This window comes from Polistes dominula, unplaced genomic scaffold (genome assembly GCF_049000335.1).
Source record: "Polistes dominula isolate Pdom_NZ unplaced genomic scaffold, Pdom_raw_medaka contig_18, whole genome shotgun sequence".
Lineage (NCBI taxonomy): Eukaryota > Metazoa > Arthropoda > Insecta > Hymenoptera > Vespidae > Polistes > Polistes dominula.
This window is the reverse complement of record NW_028301164.1, coordinates 397,769-417,306: the sequence shown is the minus strand read 5'-3', so window position 1 is coordinate 417,306 and position 19,538 is coordinate 397,769. Positions and strand designations below refer to the sequence as shown.

The following is a 19,538-nucleotide window of genomic DNA, read 5'->3' as shown; positions in this document are numbered from 1 at the left end:
AAAATTCAATTATATATAAGAAAAAAGAAAAATAAAACCTAATCAGATATAATAGAAGCAAATTAACGAGAGAAAGTTAATTAAATCTTATGCGATTGTTGAAGAAGTCATTAATGCATACACCATAATAAAGAAGAGTATGATTGTTTTCTTTTTATAATATCACCACACATTAACCCAAATAGGTCCTTGTAATTCCATTGTATAGATATAAAAAAATATGTTATATCTCATCACTATTATGTTGTACTCATTAAGCTTAACTTTAACAAAATGCGATGAACTTAAACATAATAAACGCAATTTAATTTCCTACATGTTTTATTTTTTTTTCTTTTATTATTATTATTATTATTTCCAAAATATTTTTTTCTCTTTAAAAATATTTTTTTTCTTTTGTGTTTTTTTTTATCCCCTTTTGTTGATTTTTTTTTTTTTGGTTTTATTTTGTTATAATATAGTTTCAAAATAAATAATACTTTATAAACTATTGTTACTTCCTACACTAGTGCACTTTGTATCGTAGGCAGTAACGTTTTATATTAATGAGTAAGTACAATTTTTTGTTTTGTTCTTTTTTGGTTTTTTTTTTTTTTTTAGTCTTTCTTTCTTCGTATTTCTTTTTTTTTTTCCTTTTTTTCTTTCCTTTCAATATTACTCTGCTTAATAACACAATTTCGTTACAGTGTCACTTTACTTTTATATATGTAGAACTTTCTCTGCATAATGCATAAACATTAACTATCATTATCATTTGAAATATATATTACTTTGTTCTTAATTTTTCTAAATTACTAATTTCAAGAATATTTTATTCTAAATGTAGATTAATGCCAACGACATTAGAACACACGAGCAGAGTAAGTCTTGTCCATACTTGCGTAAATTTGTCTACTACAAATTTGAATGAAACTGCCGAATAAATTTGGCACCACACAAGATCTTATTTATATATAAATAAACAAAAAAAAAAAAATAAATAGTGATAAACACAAGGCACCATAGAGCTTCATATAATCACGCTAAAGATATATACGTAAAGTAACATGTCTCTTCGTTATACGCTATATAATTTTTCTAAACATATTCAAAATGATCTTATTTATTCATTTCACATTTCGCATACCTAATACTTTTTTTCTTATTTCGTTTTTTGTTTTTTTTTTCTTTTTTTTTTTTTTTAGGAAGCGTTTCACAGTCTATATATTATATCCCTTTTTCTTATAATAATGAAAAAAAAAAAACCATTTCAATAGTGTACACACAAGTATCTTACCAAAATAATGATGATGATAGATCATAATAGCGAGTGAAATGATATTGAAGATGTATAACGAATATAATTTAAGATTTGCATAGAAAATAATTTCAGACAAGATGGAGAAAAAAAGGGACATTATTAGAAAAGTTTTATGCCTAATAGATATCAATAAAATAAGATGAATTCATGCTAAATTATTATCACATTTAAACTGAGACGAGCTCAGAATTATTTCATCACAGTGTATATCATTATTTACACCGTTAGGTGATAAATATTCAAAATACCTCTAGCTTAAAAGAGGACCATTGCTAATGCAAAATATGTGGAAGCACCTGATTATCCTATATAGCGCATATAGCACTAACATTTAGGATATCATTATGTCATAGCATAAGATGACATAGTGTTTACTTTAACAAAGATGCTAGCTAAATTATAACCTTCTTTTAGTTTTTGATAGGTACAGTCAAATATTAGCTTGATTCTTGCAAATACATCCGGATCATATACTGACCGAGCAGTATTTGTCAAATCAAATGGTTCTATAAAGTAAAATATACAATTTGTGAATGTATATAGATATATATATAAAGAATTTGTAGCTAAAACATTAACTCACTCACACTCACCTTCGATACATAGACATTTCCATTGATGTGGATCATTTTTCAATGATCGTGCTCTCCTACAATCTTCGATTAATACTTTACGCGCTAAACGCACGGAAATAGCGTATTGGCTGAAACTGGATTATCAATTTGGATTATCAAATGTGTAATATTGAAAAAAAAAAAAAAAAACATATTAAAAATATTACATAGTGAGAAATAACTCACTCGAATGTGACATAATATCTAAAAAATTCTACAAGAAGTTCCCCAAGAGATTGACGATTACTTGGACAAAACCATGTAGGTGGAATGTTTAATTTTTCATTAATGTCTATGGAATGAATATCCGTGTGTGGTCCAAATTTCCATCCGTATAAAGAATGTAAACAAGGAAGAACTGGAGGATTGACGCCACCTAATGATATATCACAAATTTACTTTTATAAGATGATATATTAAAATAATTTCTGTTAAAACATAATTATATATTCTTTGATCAAATAAAACATACATTGTAGAAAATGTATGACCATTAAAACTAAAGAATAACTAGAAATTGTCATATTTTTAGCGTCGTTTATATCTTGAGATTGAGCCCATAATTTGACAATTAGAACTAAAGGTCTTACTCTCCAGTCAACTGAAAAATAAATATAAATGAACAACATATTGAATTTTTAAATATCCATTTTTTTTCATTTACTTGCACGCTTACTTTGGGAATAACAATAAAGAAGATGAGTATTACGAATTCCTACAGCATTATTGCAATTAAGATCGACATCCAAATTTTGCATAGCATCGTGAAACTTTAAGATTGGAACTTTTGCTTGTATAAGTACAAGTTTTGTTATAATATCTAATAAACAATAAAAGATACACAATTATTTTTAATTAAATTCATTCTAATAATGATGTGTAAATATTATTATTAGAAATATTAATAAATTAATCATAATAAATGTTACCAGATCGTTTGAGACACCTTAATATTTGATCTAAGTGCCCAATAGCTTCATTTCTTTGATCCATTTCTGTATGTCTCACTAGTAAGCACATATCTACATCACTATTGTCAGATCCAAATCCATTCATTGTAGAGCCGACCAAAAATAATCCATATTTTGGAAATGTTCCCTATTAATAATAATAATATTTATTATAATGAAGATTATTACTTTTCTTACTTCGCTATTTATATTAATGTTTAAATATTTTGATTAGAAAAATTTGTCCATTAGTATATTTATTTGTGAATATTTACCTTTATCAAAACATAGAGATATTTCCAAAGATTCATTTTATTTCTATAAACGACTTCAGTCTGTTGATTTGTTATAAACTTTTTCCAAATGTCCTGTGAAAGTTTATCCCACGTGCTTCCGGTTATTAAATCAGCTGGAGTATAATTGACTTCGACGAGATGAGATCTAGCAAGAAATCGATCTGGAGCAGTATAATACCTAGGAAACATACTGTAACCTGGTAATATTACTCCTGTGAACTTTTTACCCCGTTGAGATCTCGGAGGGGGCGGACTACCTTTACCTACGATCAATGCATCAATTTCTATTTGATTAAAATAAAATAAAAATGTGTCTGTTACAATAATATAAATAATAGAAATAAGATAATATTTTAATCACCTGTTTGATACCTCCTTTTATTCTGATAATTTTGTAATGTTCTAGGAGTTGAAAAAGCAGGATAATAATTAATAGGTCGTTGATTTTGATAAAATTGATGTGCTGAAGCACTTGGAATAAAACCCTCTTCTGTAATTTTATTATTAACAATACTATAGTCTGATTGCACTCTATGCAACTTTCTACAACAAAATAGTAAATTATTTTATTCTATAGATTTAGCCATTGTTTTATTATTTATTAGAAATAAAATCGATTAACCCTTTCGTTCCGAAGAGCGTGTATATATATATATATATATATATATACGTTCTCAAAAAGTACACGATCAAATACGAAAGAACAATGAGCTTCGTACGCAGCGATCATATTTTGTTTCAATAACGCTGAAGCGAAAGAGTTAAACACGTTGTTAAGTGCCACGCGAATTCTTAAGGAAATTCTTGAGGTAAGTCACTGGCGACTGATGTTCAACTTTTTTTTTTTCAATACAAAATAACACGCGTTGGCCTGACAAAGATTTACTTAAAAATTCGCATGACGCTCAATGTATTGTTAACACTAGATTTACGGATGTTTTGTTCAATATTTTTTAATGACTTACAAACATTGTTTAAATGAAAGATTTTGAATAGAGGGTAGGAATTAATATTTAAATATATTTCATTACGTAACTTAAGAACAACATGTATTTTAAAAAAATAATATGTAAGTTTTGTATATATGTATTAAAAAAATTGGAGATGAGTCAAATTGGCTCAGTTCGTAAATCTAGTGTTAAAGATGTTTGTTTGCTGTGCTTACTTGATTCCTTGTTCAATTGAAGATGTTATAGAATCCCGTTCATCTGAACTTTCATTCTGGCTACTATCAGCTTGACATTTACTGGGGGTTGGAGAACGGGAACTAAAGCCACTATCACTATTATATTTATCATTATGCATAAAGTTTTCTCTATACAAACTTTTTTTACTTGTTTTATTACTCCAATGTTGTTTCTTTATTGAATTATTATTCGTTGGTCTAAAATTTAGATGCTGGAGTGGTTGTAACGGAGAATTATTATTTGGCGGTATAATTCGCCTTGGCCAATTTCCTGAGCCCGAACCAGTACCTACATTACTGACATAATCTATGTGCCGCAATGAAGGAATATCAACACCCATTAATTGCAATAACTCCAATGGATAACTTCCAGTCTGGAAAGTATTTCTTAATTTCTTCAAAATATTCATTCAAAATTAATTTAAAAAAAAGAGACAGTAATGTAAATGTGGCTACCAATGCGAAGCAGTTGTAAACAATGTTATTACGTAAAATAATAAGAAGGACAAATCATTACAAATTCAAAATAATAAACCATATCGTAAAAAGCCTCTAACACAAAGCTATGTAACATTAAAGAAATACCTGCATCATATGATGTCTATTATGGCCAGACACATCAGGTATATATTGCGTATAGTCTGCCGTTGATAATACATTTGTACCATTAATATGTACCATTTGTGTTGGTGTTGATAGATATTGTCCGTTTGCATGTTGGCCACCCATAATCTGCACCATCATTTGTGGTGGATACATAGTGTGATACATAATTAATATAGTATTAAAAAGCACTAAGAAGAAGCTTGCTCTTGATAATTCTAACGCAACACTAAATTGTGTTACAAATGAACGTTGTACCTATTTTAACATTCCAATTCAAAATAACTTTATATATCATTCAACTTTATTTACAGCGATAATCTAATATATTCAAGGCACAAGATATAAAGGTATATAACTTTACTTTTGTTTTATATTATTATTATTACTATTATTACTATTATTATTTTCACATAAGCGTATTATCCTTAATTCACCGTTATATTTATTTATATTAATTACTTTTTTAGAGTTTCATTTTTCCTATTCACATTAATATATCGAACTACACTAACAAAGTATATACTATATTTAATAATAACATTAAAAAACAAACAATGATTCGCAATGAAATAAATGTTCAAAGATCAAAATAACTAATTCATTTAATTCTATACTATTTTGTCATGGTATTTAACAAAATAAGCAATCTACAAGAAAAAGCAAAATATACATTAATTAGCGCAGATCTATTTAATATTTTATTTCTTTAAATAATATATTGAACCACAATAGCACAATAAATATTTATGCATCGTATTTATAATAAGAAGTTAAAAGGTATGATCATAAACCATGAAATTTCTGATTTTAACCCATATATCTTGTTCTTTGTTATCTTTATATATACATATATATATGTATATATGTATGTATGTATATATAAATATATTTGATGTCCTTTGTGAGTTTATGATTAGTTTATGGAATGTGTTGTCAAAGAAAACTTTCTAGAGGCCTTCTGTTTAATAAATTTTGACTAGAATTTAGTTTACTATCTTTAAATTACAAATAATACTTGATCTTTTGGTGTAGTGGCTCCTAACTAAACTATAATTTACAAAAGCCTTTATATTCCCTGAAAATATAAAAAAATATCTATTTTAGAATACACACCCTCTAATAATGTTACCTTTTAGATTCCAGAATAAATAAATAAATAAATAAATAAAATGTAAATTCTAATTGAAGATATTATTAATGTGTTGTACCATGCAAATCTTTTGTCTATCTTTTGTCTAAAATATATCAAAAAAATACTAACAATCACAATAATAATAAAATATGAGAAACTAATTATTACTATTATTTCTTAAATGACGTACAATCAAAATATATATTTAAAATAAAGACAAGAAAATGTAGTTAGTGTTTCTTGATATAAATTTAAAAGACATTCGTTAGCCTACGATTAGCTAAATTTGGAAGTTAAGTTTTTATCGAACATTTTAGGTTATGTCGATTTAAAAGAAAAAAAAATGAGAATATCGTTGGCTTTCAGCTTGTCGTACGCCTATCAGACGTGAAACTTGTTTTCGATCAGAGATAAATATCTAAAGGATTTTGAAAAAAAATAATAACAAGAAAAAAAAATTAGATCTAAAAATGATCGTTTTCAAACTTACTAATGTAGCATACAAATGCCTACAACAAACGTTCGAGCGATAGCAAATCAATCTCTACTTAAAAAAAAAAACAAGCAAAATCAAAGCTGTCAAAAGCATCCATAAAATTGCTGCTAAGTTTTCTAATAACATGATTACACAAATAAATACCTGCTTTCAGTCGCCATGTTATGATAATATGTCCTTAATGTAACAATGCATCCTTCGATAAGCTTTTCTTTTTCTTTTCGGTTAATTCAAACTGATATTATAAACAACACGATTTTAATATTTCAATATATTCAATTCTTGAGACGTTTATCTTATTTAATCTTTATTCTTATTTTATGGTTACTGAGGCAGGTAGGGAGAGCTTGGGGGAGTTACGAATATTTCTTTTTAAGCGCAACAAGTACAACGTTCACGAGCAAACTACACGGATCCTAAGCTTTCTATTATACCGATTATACGTTTAAATTTTCGAATTCTTTTGACGTAATATGGATGTTTCTCGACTGGCTTTGCATGTTTCTAATAATTCTCGTTAGATAGCATTACTGGTCAAATTTTCAAATACCGACTGAGATATGTTTCGTTTCCAAAAAATCTTCTTTATCTACATTTATAATTATTTTACAAACTTCTACATTTAAATACACATCCATATATGTATGAAACAATAAATAAGATTGTAATGATGTATTAACTAATAATTATCTATCATTTGTATTATAAATAATGATAAATTAATAATATACAAAACATAATAAAAATCAACTAATGCTTACCGTTAAAGATAAAATAAAAATTATTAATTACATTGTTAACAAAATTAAAGTGATAATGACTTTGAAATTATGATTTTATAATTGTTATTATGTATACGAGCTATATATTTTATTTTTCATTTCAATGAAATATTAAGATAAAAAAGAAAGTGCTTGTAGCCTTCCTTTATTGCAAACTAATATATAGTACAATAACTTACTTGTTATATGCATGTACCTATGTATGTATATAACTACTCGTAAATTTCTATGATAAAAAAGATGATACATGCAAAATGAAAAAATTGCATATCAGAAATATCTTATTGACTGTACTATAAAATGGCAGCCACACGTGATTCTTTTATTTTTAAAACATTATTATTATTATTATTATTATTATTATCATGAGTTGTGTTTTAAATTTATTTGGATTAAATACGATTTTCTTTTTTTCCTTTTTTTGTTTTTAATTTTGCAATTTTATCACAATAGTGTTTTTTTAATTATAAAAAGATTAATTTTGGAAAAATCTCTGGACATGTACGTTTATTTCTTTGATAATGTCATAGAAATTTATATAAAAACAGAATATTCTTACTTAAGAGCAAACTGCTTTACTATCATTCAATCAAGCCTCATGACAAAATCTCATACGCCTTTTGTCCCATAAATATTGTCTACATTCTGTAGTACGCTCTATTCAAAAACTGATTCAATATTCTCATTAATACTTGTATTTTACTCGATCCATGAAATGCCAAAGTCTCAATGCATTTTAATTTAGGCAGATGATGAATATTGTTTTCTAAGTCTTTGAAATTCAATTTCTTTTTGCAGATATTCTTGAACAAATGGATGTTCCAAATGAGAATCCTTTAGTTGACTTAAATAACGATTTGCAACTTCTGGTGGTTTCCCCATGTGTTGTGAAAGGACAATCATATTGATCAAGGTGTCAGGATTATTACTATCTTTATCAAGCGATTCTTGTAAAGCAGTTTCAGCTTCTTCGTACTTTGCTTGACCGATAAAACAAGTAGCTTGGCCATTTAACAACATACTTGTACTGGAATGCTTATCGATCATTTCCTGAAACAATTAGTGAATGATAATTTATCTCGATAATTGAATAGATCAGTTTTTAATTTGTTTAATAAATGCTATATCATTTATGTTTTATAATACCTGAAATATGTAATAAGCATCCTGTAATTTGTCTCCTCCACTACTTATATTTAACCACGCTTGAGCTAATTGCGTTAATGTAGCATCATCATCTTTCTCTTGCATCGTTTTAAGTTCTTTCCTTGCCAGATCCAACCGATCCATTTTCAAATAAATTTGTAATGTTAATGCTAAACATTCCAAATGATCAACATTACGAAGTACTCTTAGTGCTGATTCTAAATTCTTTTCGTGATAATATATAGTAGCAGCAACGATCATAAAATTATGATTATCTACATTAGTGTGATTTGCAGCTTGATCTAATTCTGCAATGATTGTTTCTCTACGTGATGGATTAGCAAAATAATCTGCTAAAGTTTTCAATGGTTGTAACTCTGGTGGCGATGAATTATTAATTTCATCTAAAACAACACGGAATTTCCTTTGTGCTATGTAAGCACGATATAAAAATACATCACGTTCCATTGCCACTTCCGGTGAGGAAGGCTGTAATTAAAAGAAAAATATATACAAAATATGTTATAGTAAAAATCTTATAGATAATTTAATAATGACATTTAATATGACATTTAATGTATAACAATGACTTTTATAATTTATTATTATTATTACAAAAAAAAAATATGTCTTCACAGATACACACTTAGAATTTAATATTAGAAACAGTATGGAAATACAAACATTGCAATTTTTTAAACATTTAACATTACAGGGAGATTAAATATATTGATTAATAAATTCATAAGATAAAGATAATTATTGTCATGAAAAATTATTAAATGTTATACATGTATATACATATATATATATATGTAATAAAATATATTGTCTTTCATGTAAAAAAAAATAGTATTAATGTAGACTTAATAATAAATTACACTAATGCAGTAGTATGGATTGCGAAAGCAAAATAATAATCTGTAAATTGGCAATATAAAAAAAAATACCAGCATAAATTAGATAATCTACGTACTTTGATTTTTTGTGCTTCGTTGATACATTGTTGATAATTACCAATATAAAAATGATTTTTTACGTCGAATAACTCATCGACATCATTTTGCTGCTGACGTGCCATCTTGTCATTTCGATACTAGATATTACTAGAATTTCCACTTCACTCCGCTATTGCATATTTTTGTGAGTGCAGGGTCCCTAGATACAAATGATAAACATCAAATAAATTTATATTGTTATTATATTAATTTTCCTAATGTTGCTATTAATACTTTTTATAAATTTTATAAATTTATCAATTAAACACTTTTCTTATAATAATTATAATAATGTAGTATAAAAAAAATATACATATATGAAATTATTTATTTTTTTTTATTTTTATATGTATTTTCTTCTCAAATTTTAATTAAATCATCTCGTTTGTAAATTAGAAAATCTAATAGTGTTTTTATAATATTTGTATTATTTATTTAAACTTCTTAAATATTAAATTTTATATTAGTTATAATAATTGAAAGTAAAAATTCAAGATACGTCAACCGGATGTACATTAAAATTATTAACGATTAGTAATTAATACAATTTTTTATGATAATAATAAAAATAATTTATTAATACAAATGGATTAAATAAATTAATGTTTTTTTTTTTTTAATTGTAGTCACGTGAATGATTGTAATTACACAATAATATTATATATCACAACTTAATATAAAACTTCTTACCTTCAAACTTATGAACATTTCTGTAGGTTATGTTTGACGGTACAACAATAACACAATATGGTTGGTACATTTTCACACGACTAATATTTGGTGAATGTTAATTATTGTTAAAGTTATATATTTATGGAAATGAGTTGACCTTTATTACAAATATTATAGTAGAATTTATTTGTAAGAATAGGTAATAAAATGAACATTATCCTTGTATGACTTTTCTTTTTTTTTTTTTTGTTTTTTTTTTTTGACTCATCTTAATAGTATATTGAATATTAATTTCTAAAATTAAGTCAATTGACTTTTTAATATTATTTATATGTAACAATGTAAATTATAGATTCTTAAAATGAAAATATTTGTATATGATGCATCAGAGAAAAGGTGATCATTATTTTGATAAACATATCTTTTTCCAGGCATAAAATATAAATAATTCTATAACCTGGATTACTTTTATTTAATAAAAAAGTGTTAACGAGCCCAATAGCAATATTATCAAGGATGGATGTCAGTATATTATTCAGAGCTTGCGTTAAAACTGTTAGTTTACAGGAAAAAAATGTAGGATCACCTAGTTTAACAAAACCATTGAAAAAGACTAGAAATAAAAGTGCTTTTTATATTAAAACCCAAGCAGTGGTTGGTCAAATAACTAAACTCAAAGAATTTATATTAGAAAATCGTAAAGCTTATTTGAATTTTACCAATTATCTTACCAATATACCACGTATGACTGATGCGGATCGTGATCAAATAGATGCAGGAGCACAAACAATTATGAGTACTTGTTCGCAACTTATTAAAGAATTAAAAAGAGAAATTGCATTTTCAGAAGTTTCTAGACAAAATATGGAACATCGTGAAATTGTTTTATTATTGATCGAAGATTATTTGAAAAATGTTTGTAAAATTTATTCGGAACAAAAAGCAATGCGAGTCAAACGAGCCTTAGAAATGAGAACTATTTCTAAACTTGAATTGGATGGAAAATCGAATAAAGTTATATCGATGGATAATGATAAAAGGTCCGCTTCAAATATAACAGTAAAAAGAAATAATAATACAGAAAATCAAAATAATTCGAGCAAATCAAATCCTATGAAAGTTCAAGAAATTAATGAAGATGTTAATACTCTTTTATATGAAGAATTGTCACCCGAAGACATTCAAATGTTTGAATCAGAAAATGAACAATTGTATAATGAACTTAGTACAATAACGGAGGAGGTCAGACAAATTGAAAGCAAGGTAGTTCATATAGCTGAATTACAGGAAATATTTACAGAAAAAGTATTAGATCAAGATAAAGATCTTGATCGTTTAATGACAACGGTCGTTGGATCTACTGAAAATGTTAAAGAAGCTAATGAACAGATTCGACAAGCTATTCAAAGGAACGCTGGACTTAGAGTGTGGATTTTGTTTTTCCTACTTGTTATGTCATTTTCTTTACTTTTCCTTGATTGGTATAATTTATAAATTAAATTATTTAAAACATTACAATACATTAAGATAGAGCAAAGACAAATAAACATTATTCTATGAGATAAATGTTAATGTAAATACAATACATAATGAGACTTGTAATTAAATAATTATTTTTGTCAATGAGAGATGCTTATAACATTTCCAATTATACAATTGTAATGATAAATTAATTAATTATACTAATTATTGTAATTTAAATTATGTTTACAAATAAAAAAATGAATGTTCAGTTGATGGGTATAGAATTATTAATAAATTTTGTTGACAAAATAGGTCATTGTATTTTATCCCAAAGATATTTTACATAATGGCTATAATTTATTTAATAGAAATTGTAAATAATCGTATATTTATTTATATATACACATTCAATAGGTACATGTGGACCTATTCTCGATGTACCAATTTTGAAATGCACCATAGATAACTCAAAAAGAAAAATAAGAATATTTGAGTATTGGAGAGAATAACATTTTACAATAGTTTGTTTATATGTTTCGCACATATGTTTTATCATCACTTTAGGAGAAAGCATCAATACTCAATTTATATAGTAAGTTTAATTAATATCTAATCGTAAGTAAATATTATAATTAAATAAAATAAAATTAATGTCTTATACAATGATATCTTATACAATTAATGTATAAGCATTATTTCTTTACGTGTTATGTGTTTAAAAAATACACTTTATCATAATCATTGATTAAAAATATAACAAATGTTCAAATTTGATAATATACATTTTTCAATTACAATCATTCGTGTATTCAAATTTATTATATACAAATCACAATGAGATGAGTGTAGTAATATATGCATTGTTAAAAGTAATCGCTTTTTTTTTTTTTTTTTTAAACAAATCTGATTATGCTATTTAGTTATTTGTTATAAACAGATGTTATTTAATATAATGTCACATTAATTGAATATTATGGTTATTACATTAACACTTATCACATTAATGATTTGTATCACTGTAAATCAACTAATTGATCATGTTTTATATATTATTTTATGTTAACAGGATTTAATACGAGTGTTATTTTTATGTCACAGATATCTGTAAGACACTTTTGTAAGACTTCCTGTTTTGATAGAATACCATATTGGTATTAAGCACCATAAAGAACATTGATAGATAGACAAAAATTGTAAAATTATACGTATGTGTATATCTATATGAAAATTAATTATAAATGTTTCATTCAGTTCCATGATCTACTGTTTGTTGCATTTCAATATCACACAATTTGTAATGAAGACATTATAAACATTCCTTATAATTAACTCGTTCACCATATAAAATTGATATATATTTATATTTTATTTTTATACAAAATGTTACAAAACTCTAATATTACAGCTTTGTGAGAAACAATACCAACACTGTAAGTACCATAAATACAGAGAAGTATTTATCAAATTCTTCTTTTCTTTTGCTTTTTTTTTTTCTTTCTTTTTTTTTTTTTTGTTGACACTTATATGTAAGCTTTTATAATTAAAAAACAAAATTAAACATTGACGATAATTTATGAATTAATTCAAAGAAATAAAAGAAAAATGTTACTCTACTTGTTAATATTTGTTTTGAAGTATAAAATAAATATAAACTTATGATAATATACAATTGTTATATGTCGGAAACGAGTAAAAAAGTAATAAAATATAATGAACCTATTACAAAAGGATAAATTTAATTTTATCCATAATTCACACTTTTTATATAGTAGAAACAGATAAAACCATAATAATTGTTGAATATAACATATTTAACATTTTGATTAATTTTGTATAATGTTATATCGATAAATTAAACATTGTTTATCAAAGATATGTTGCCAAATATCATATAATATTAGCACGATTGATGATAAGACAGTATTTCACAAAGTGATTTAATAATTATAATTAATAAAAAATACAGTTTAAATATATATATGTGTATATATGCATATATATATATTTAAGAATATATTATGTGTATATATACATTAAACAAATCGTAAATATGAAGGAATACATAAAAATTAAACATTTAAAAAAATGTGAAACTTATAAACAAAATGTATTCTTTTATTTTTATTCTTCGTTCATAACTATATTTGTTGTACTTACAGATATGGTCAATAACACTTTGTCGGAGAGGAAGGATTTTAATTTTTACATATAATTGTATTTGTAACGGAGTTGCGAGTTATATGCACAGATTTTTCCTTCGATTAAACATTGAGTAACCCATGTCGTAGATAGCAATGGTAATTGCAATTCGTCAGCTTTTGCAACAGCCCATAAAGGACATCTGCGATTAGTAATAACTACTGTGCCCTCTGTTAATCTCTCCATAGTTTCTATAAACATCAATGTTTTATAGATTATAGATATTATAAGATGTTTTATTTCATTATATATATATATATGTACGTAAAATAATCTAGAATATGAAGAGATAATTTGAAAATGAATAGGAAAGATATAATACCTGAACTATCCACCAATAAAACTACGGCACCTGCATTTTCACATACTTGGCGCCAAAATGATGTAAACTTTTTATCTGTTTCTATAATTGGAATTATTACTATTATTTGATCTAACGGCTTAATATTAGGCCTCTCATAATTCTCAATATAAGATTCCTTTTCTAGACTCCATCCAGCAGGTAACATAAATGCTGATGGATTTACTAACGTGTCCTTAAAAATAGAAAAGAAACAATTAGTAGTCAAGTATATTTGAAGTTTATTATAAATATAATTTGATACCTTTGACACATACCTTTTGACAACATTGTATAATCCAATTATGATTGTACGCAGAAATTCCAACCGAAAGACACAATAAATTTTTAGCTGTTGTATTTGGCACATTTGTAATCAGTTTAGTGTTTTTATACTCTTCCTTTGGTATTAAATCAAAATCGTCATATATCTTTCCCTTTGCAGTTTCTATTTGGGTTCTCAATCTGTCCCTTACAAATGGTCTGCGAACCCATTCTTCTTCATTTTCTGTTCCAGTTTCAGAACCAGAATCTTTATTATCTGCTCTATACCTATCGAGTACTTCCAACGATGCACAAGTAAGAATAAATGACATGCCTTTAAATAAAGTCGAATTGTTGTTTGGAATAGGACCCAAAACTGCAACAATTTCTTCATTCTCAGCCTTTCTCTTACTTCGCGATTTTCCTTTTATCCTGTGTTGAGGTCCTTTCACTATCTGCTCGTTTGGAGTACCAACAATTTCTACTTGTACTCCACTTAATAGACTTTCATCTTTTACAGATAAATTTGAATCGCTAGATTTACTCTCATTTTCAGAAGAATCTCTCTTTTTAGTTTTCGAAGGTATACCAGAAACAGAGGGTTCCGATATATTGATATTTTTCTCAATAGAACTACCAGCCAATATCTTAGATTTTGGCGTAGATAATGTAGGTGTAGCAATTCTTTTAGAACGCCGTTTTCCATCTATCATATTATCTAAACTTATTTGACCAGAAATCTTAGGCGTAACCGGAAGGTTGTTTATTTTTTCATACACTTCTTCCTTTAATACTAACGCTTGATCCGATGACAAAAAGATGTCTTTGACTTGGACTTTAACTTTTTCACCTTCATCTGTTTCTACCAAATAATATATATCATTATTAAGATTTTCAATTTCAACTATTAATCCACAGGAACCATAATCGTCCTCGGCTGTAGTCGCATAAACTGATAAGCCTTCTTTTAAAGTCTTTGGTATTGGTATAATAAAATCTTCTATGAGTAATTTATTTTTTCCATCGTAAAAATTGACTTTATATTTTAATTTAGACTTTTCTGTAACTATGCCTGGATAATAATTATTATCTGACCATTTGGCAAATACTTCTTTACCAACCAATTCATCATTAATATATGATACGTTTTTTGTAAGTGAAGCAGTTGTACTTAATGGAGTATCACTACTCGTTTTATCTATTTTACTCTTCTTTTTACTAATAGGAGTATCGTTATTTTCTTGCATAGAAATTATATCTTTTTGTGCAATTTTACAATCTCCATTTGATTGTACACCTGATGTTGATGCTGCTGCTGCTGCTGCTGATTTATTACTTTTACATCGAGATCTTTTAGGCGCTCTATTTTTCCTCGAACTTTTTGGAGTAGTTGTTTGCATTACTATTTCTTCTTGATCTTCTGGCGTGGAACACCTTATTTTTTGAAGACTATCATTTTCATTATTTAGGTTATATAAAGTATCAAGCATACTGACTTCTGAATTTAAATAATTTAAAATAGCTGTAATTAACAAATGACTGTTCTTCCATTCTTTAGTTAATCTTTCATATGATTCATCTCGATTTTGTTTTTGTGATGCTGATGATCCAGATACTGTCTTTTTTGCATGTTTAGCTGGACCTAGAGGTAGTTGAAAACGTGGATCTCGAAGTTTATTCATTAAAGAAGCAGCGCTAGATGCTGAGCTAGAAGAGCTAACTGATGAAAGAATAGAAAGTCTTGAAGGATTTAACTGAAACAATTGCGGATTACTGTTAACAGATCCTGGAGAATTATCTTTGTTATCGTTTCCAGAAATATCAGCTAATGAAGCAGAAACATCATCCTGTTTTAAGCGTAAGGATGAAAGTTCTGCTAAGGGTTCACAATGAACACTTGTTAATTCCTTATTCACGATTTCTTTTGTACTTTCATCATAACGTAAAGAACATTTTAATCTTACATATATACCAAATTCTTTTTCTACTTGTAAAACTTTTGTATGTAAATTTGCATTATTTAACTCAGATTTACTATTACTATTATCATCTATAAGTGAAACATCATGTTCGTTATCACTTATACTTATCAAATCTGTATGATCGTTCCTTTTAGATCCAGAAGTAGATATTTTCATTTCTTTGTTTAAAGAAAGTAAGTTATTATCATTTTTAAAAACAGAAGAAGGCAATTCATTATTAAATGTATCTGATTCTACACTTGCCGTACCATCTGTATCACTTCTCTTACATTCACTACTTCCATTAAAATGATGTTTATCAGATTTAAAATCTGATGATTCTTTACTGTTAATTATAGATTTATAACTGAAATCACTATTTGATGTATTATCATAACAACTAATAAAATTATTTGTAGTATTTGTAGTATCAAAAACTTCCTTTTCTCCTATTTTTCCTATACAATTTTCTTCCGATGAATCTAAAATAATTTTTTCTCCATCTTCGTCAATTTCAACTAATGTTGGTCTAATTTTTTTATTCTGCAGCATAGTTGCTTTATCATAAACCACTTCAATACTCTTACGTGATTTATTTGGGCAAGTACTTGCAACAGGTTGCTCTTTGTTTACTATTGTTTCATCTACTACTATTTCTTCATTAATATTGTTCTTATGTTCTAAATTAACTTCATCGATATCTTTAGATGTTGAACTTTTATCATCTTTTTTACTTGAAGAAGTACATACATCTTGTTCATTTGTTTCTTTAGAATTGTCTGATATATCAGGATTTAAATTATTCTTCCCGGTTACATCGATTAGTGATATTTCTTGACTTTCAGATAATTCTTCTTCACCCTTTTTTGTCACTGATACAGCATCTGACGTATTTTCTTTATCTGTATCATTTGTACTAGTAGTAGTAGCAGTAGTAGTAGCAGTAGTAGTAGCAGTAGCAGTAAGAGTAGCACTAGTAGTAGGAGTAGTACTAGTACTAACAGTAGTACTAACAGTAGTACTAGTAGTAAGAGTAGTACTAGTAGTAGTAAAAGACGCAGTAGCAACAGTGGTAGTAGTAGTTACTACATTATCAGCTGTATCAGATGTAGTAGGATTGTTCACAGTTTCGTTTTGATTTATTTCAAAAAGTTTGTTAGCATTGTTTTCATTCTTATCTAATAATGTCTGTACAGAACATGATTCACAGTTTTGATCATCTTTGGCTTCATTTAAGATCATATCGGAAGTTTTTTTACTCGATTCCATAAGTTCTTCGCCTTCTACATCCTGAGTTTCTTCTATTATTACATTTGATATTATACAATTTCTTGCAATATTTGGTTGAGAGTCATCTGATTCATTTGATTGTTGACTATCGTTGCTATGAAATTTACTTTTCTCTAAACTTAATGCATTTTCCAAGGATGAACTTCTCAAAAATTTAGTAACCGAATTATCAGGAGAATCCATTTTACGTTTAAGACTACTTCCACTTTCTGATATATCATGAAATTCTTTTTTAGATGAAGACAACATATCAGGAGGTGTACCTTCAATGATATCATTTTCCTCATCTGTATCATCCTTTTGGTTATCGAGTTTACAACTATCTTCTTCAGTATTTACTTTTTCATCCCTAACAACTTCGCTTATCTTTTCTACCTTACTCTTTGCATCTTCAACTGCAATATCTTCCAGAGATTTATTCTGCTGCGCATTAGAATCGCCTTTAGTTTCTGAATTATCAGTCTCGGATTGAATTTCTTCTAATTTATTTTTAGACATATTTGTTTCATCTGTATCAACAAGTTGAAAATCCTGACTATTATCTATATCATCTTTTGAATTTTCAAAGTATGTTTCCTGTGTTTCCATCAGTGAATCTTCAATTTTTGTTATATCAGACATTTCTATGAATGCTTTGTACGTATTCTATAATTTAAACATTCATTTATTAACTACTTTGTATAGAATAATTTTGTTCAAAATTGTATTTATAATTTTTAATTAAATATTTTTATTACAGCATTGGGAGAAATAAATTTATGTAATTGCAAAAAAAAAAAAAAAAAAAAACCAAAGAAAAAACAAGAAAAAACAAGAAATAAATAAGAAATAAAATGAAAAATGTAATAAAAAAGTAACGCACATGTGTATATATTTACACGAGAGATCACATGGCGAAAGTTATAAAATGCGTTGGTAGTAATACTACTTGTTACGAAGCATGAAAGGTTACGGCGGGAAGATCGTATATGCATAATAAAATATTGTAAAGAAATAAATATTAATAAAACTTACCAGTATCTAACGCATCTGTTGTCTCAACTTCTATTCTCAATAATATGTTGTCGTTAACATGAAAATATTGCATTTGATGAATAAACTGAGTCACGTTCGCCGGCTGTTCCCTTAATGAGGAAGGCTTCTTCTTTAATATTTTTTAGATTCTCGTAATAACGATGGCCTAATTTTTAATCTTCGATAATATTATAACGAGGAAACAATGATATCTCGAAGATCTTTGAAAAGATAAAAACTATAATTATAGATTGATATCGTATTATAAAATGCGCATAAATTCCAGATTTTATTCACAAATGAATATAAAACACAAAACGCCATCGCCACTTTACGACTGCGTAGGTTACGCTATGCTTCAATCTTATAAACATAGATAGTAAAGTTAGATAGTTTTTTTCAATCCGTTTCTTACGCTACTTGATTGGATATTAAAAGTAGCCAATAGAAAAGTTCTAGTGAGTTTTGAAAATATAAGATTTTATGAAAAAGTCCAATTTATTATAGCGTGTTTATTTGTTAATTATATTGTTTTATCGATTTTTTATAATATTAAATATTTAGAAATAAACGTTTATTTAATGAATTCAATAATGGAACTTTTCTGGTTACTTTCATTCAAATGCTAGTTATTTCCGATATAACTTTTGTCAATGTGAAATTGTTTTTATTATTATATAAACGACTTAATATTAAATAATAATAAATGAAGGAAAGTGTATATTTTATTTTCTTTTATATATAAATTTTATAATAGTTATGTATAAATTATTTTCCAAGACTGTTTTTAATGTTGATTGGTGGTTTAAAAAACCACAGTTTTAAGCG

The 19,538-nt window shown here is 26.6% G+C and overlaps 4 protein-coding genes across 12 annotated transcripts; 1 reads left to right on the top strand and 3 right to left on the bottom strand.

Annotated features, from left to right (window-relative positions):
* Nucleotides 1–56: 56 nt before the first annotated feature.
* On the bottom strand, nt 57–7,149 carry LOC107071923 (poly(A) RNA polymerase gld-2 homolog A). 7 transcript variants are annotated; one of them, XM_015331375.2, is made up of 12 exons: nt 6,725–7,149; nt 5,968–6,027; nt 4,932–5,207; nt 4,326–4,720; nt 3,522–3,703; nt 3,140–3,444; nt 2,844–3,012; nt 2,591–2,734; nt 2,387–2,515; nt 2,101–2,290; nt 1,894–2,009; nt 57–1,806 (listed from the first exon to the last, which is right to left on the bottom strand). In XM_015331375.2, exons 3-12 carry the CDS (start codon nt 5,115–5,117, stop codon nt 1,643–1,645), a joined length of 1,980 nt encoding a protein of 659 aa, XP_015186861.1. In that variant the 5' UTR covers nt 5,118–5,207; nt 5,968–6,027; nt 6,725–7,149; the 3' UTR covers nt 57–1,642. The 7 variants fall into 7 exon arrangements, with proteins under 7 accessions (XP_015186861.1, XP_089035011.1, XP_089035009.1 ...); XM_089178885.1 differs by having other exon boundaries at nt 4,932–5,078; XM_089178883.1 differs by having other exon boundaries at nt 4,932–6,027.
* A 703-nt stretch (nt 7,150–7,852) lies between these two features.
* Nucleotides 7,853–10,336, bottom strand: epsilonCOP (coatomer subunit epsilon). Its single transcript, XM_015331381.2, has 4 exons — nt 10,197–10,336; nt 9,485–9,666; nt 8,509–8,997; nt 7,853–8,412 (listed from the first exon to the last, which is right to left on the bottom strand). Exons 2-4 carry the CDS (start codon nt 9,587–9,589, stop codon nt 8,104–8,106), a joined length of 903 nt encoding a protein of 300 aa, XP_015186867.1. The 5' UTR covers nt 9,590–9,666; nt 10,197–10,336; the 3' UTR covers nt 7,853–8,103.
* Nucleotides 9,856–11,910, top strand: Syx18 (syntaxin 18). 3 transcript variants are annotated; one of them, XM_089178887.1, is made up of 3 exons: nt 9,856–10,040; nt 10,223–10,256; nt 10,610–11,910. In XM_089178887.1, exon 3 carries the CDS (start codon nt 10,695–10,697, stop codon nt 11,670–11,672), a length of 978 nt encoding a protein of 325 aa, XP_089035013.1. In that variant the 5' UTR covers nt 9,856–10,040; nt 10,223–10,256; nt 10,610–10,694; the 3' UTR covers nt 11,673–11,910. The 3 variants fall into 3 exon arrangements, with proteins under 3 accessions (XP_089035013.1, XP_015186865.1, XP_015186866.1); XM_015331379.2 differs by having other exon boundaries at nt 10,133–10,256; XM_015331380.2 differs by lacking the exon at nt 9,856–10,040 and having other exon boundaries at nt 10,239–10,377.
* A 27-nt stretch (nt 11,911–11,937) lies between these two features.
* On the bottom strand, nt 11,938–19,263 carry LOC107071908 (uncharacterized). Its single transcript, XM_015331339.2, has 4 exons — nt 18,711–19,263; nt 14,460–18,341; nt 14,164–14,377; nt 11,938–14,032 (listed from the first exon to the last, which is right to left on the bottom strand). Exons 2-4 carry the CDS (start codon nt 18,315–18,317, stop codon nt 13,845–13,847), a joined length of 4,260 nt encoding a protein of 1,419 aa, XP_015186825.2. The 5' UTR covers nt 18,318–18,341; nt 18,711–19,263; the 3' UTR covers nt 11,938–13,844.
* Between the last annotated feature and the right edge of the window lie 275 nt (nt 19,264–19,538).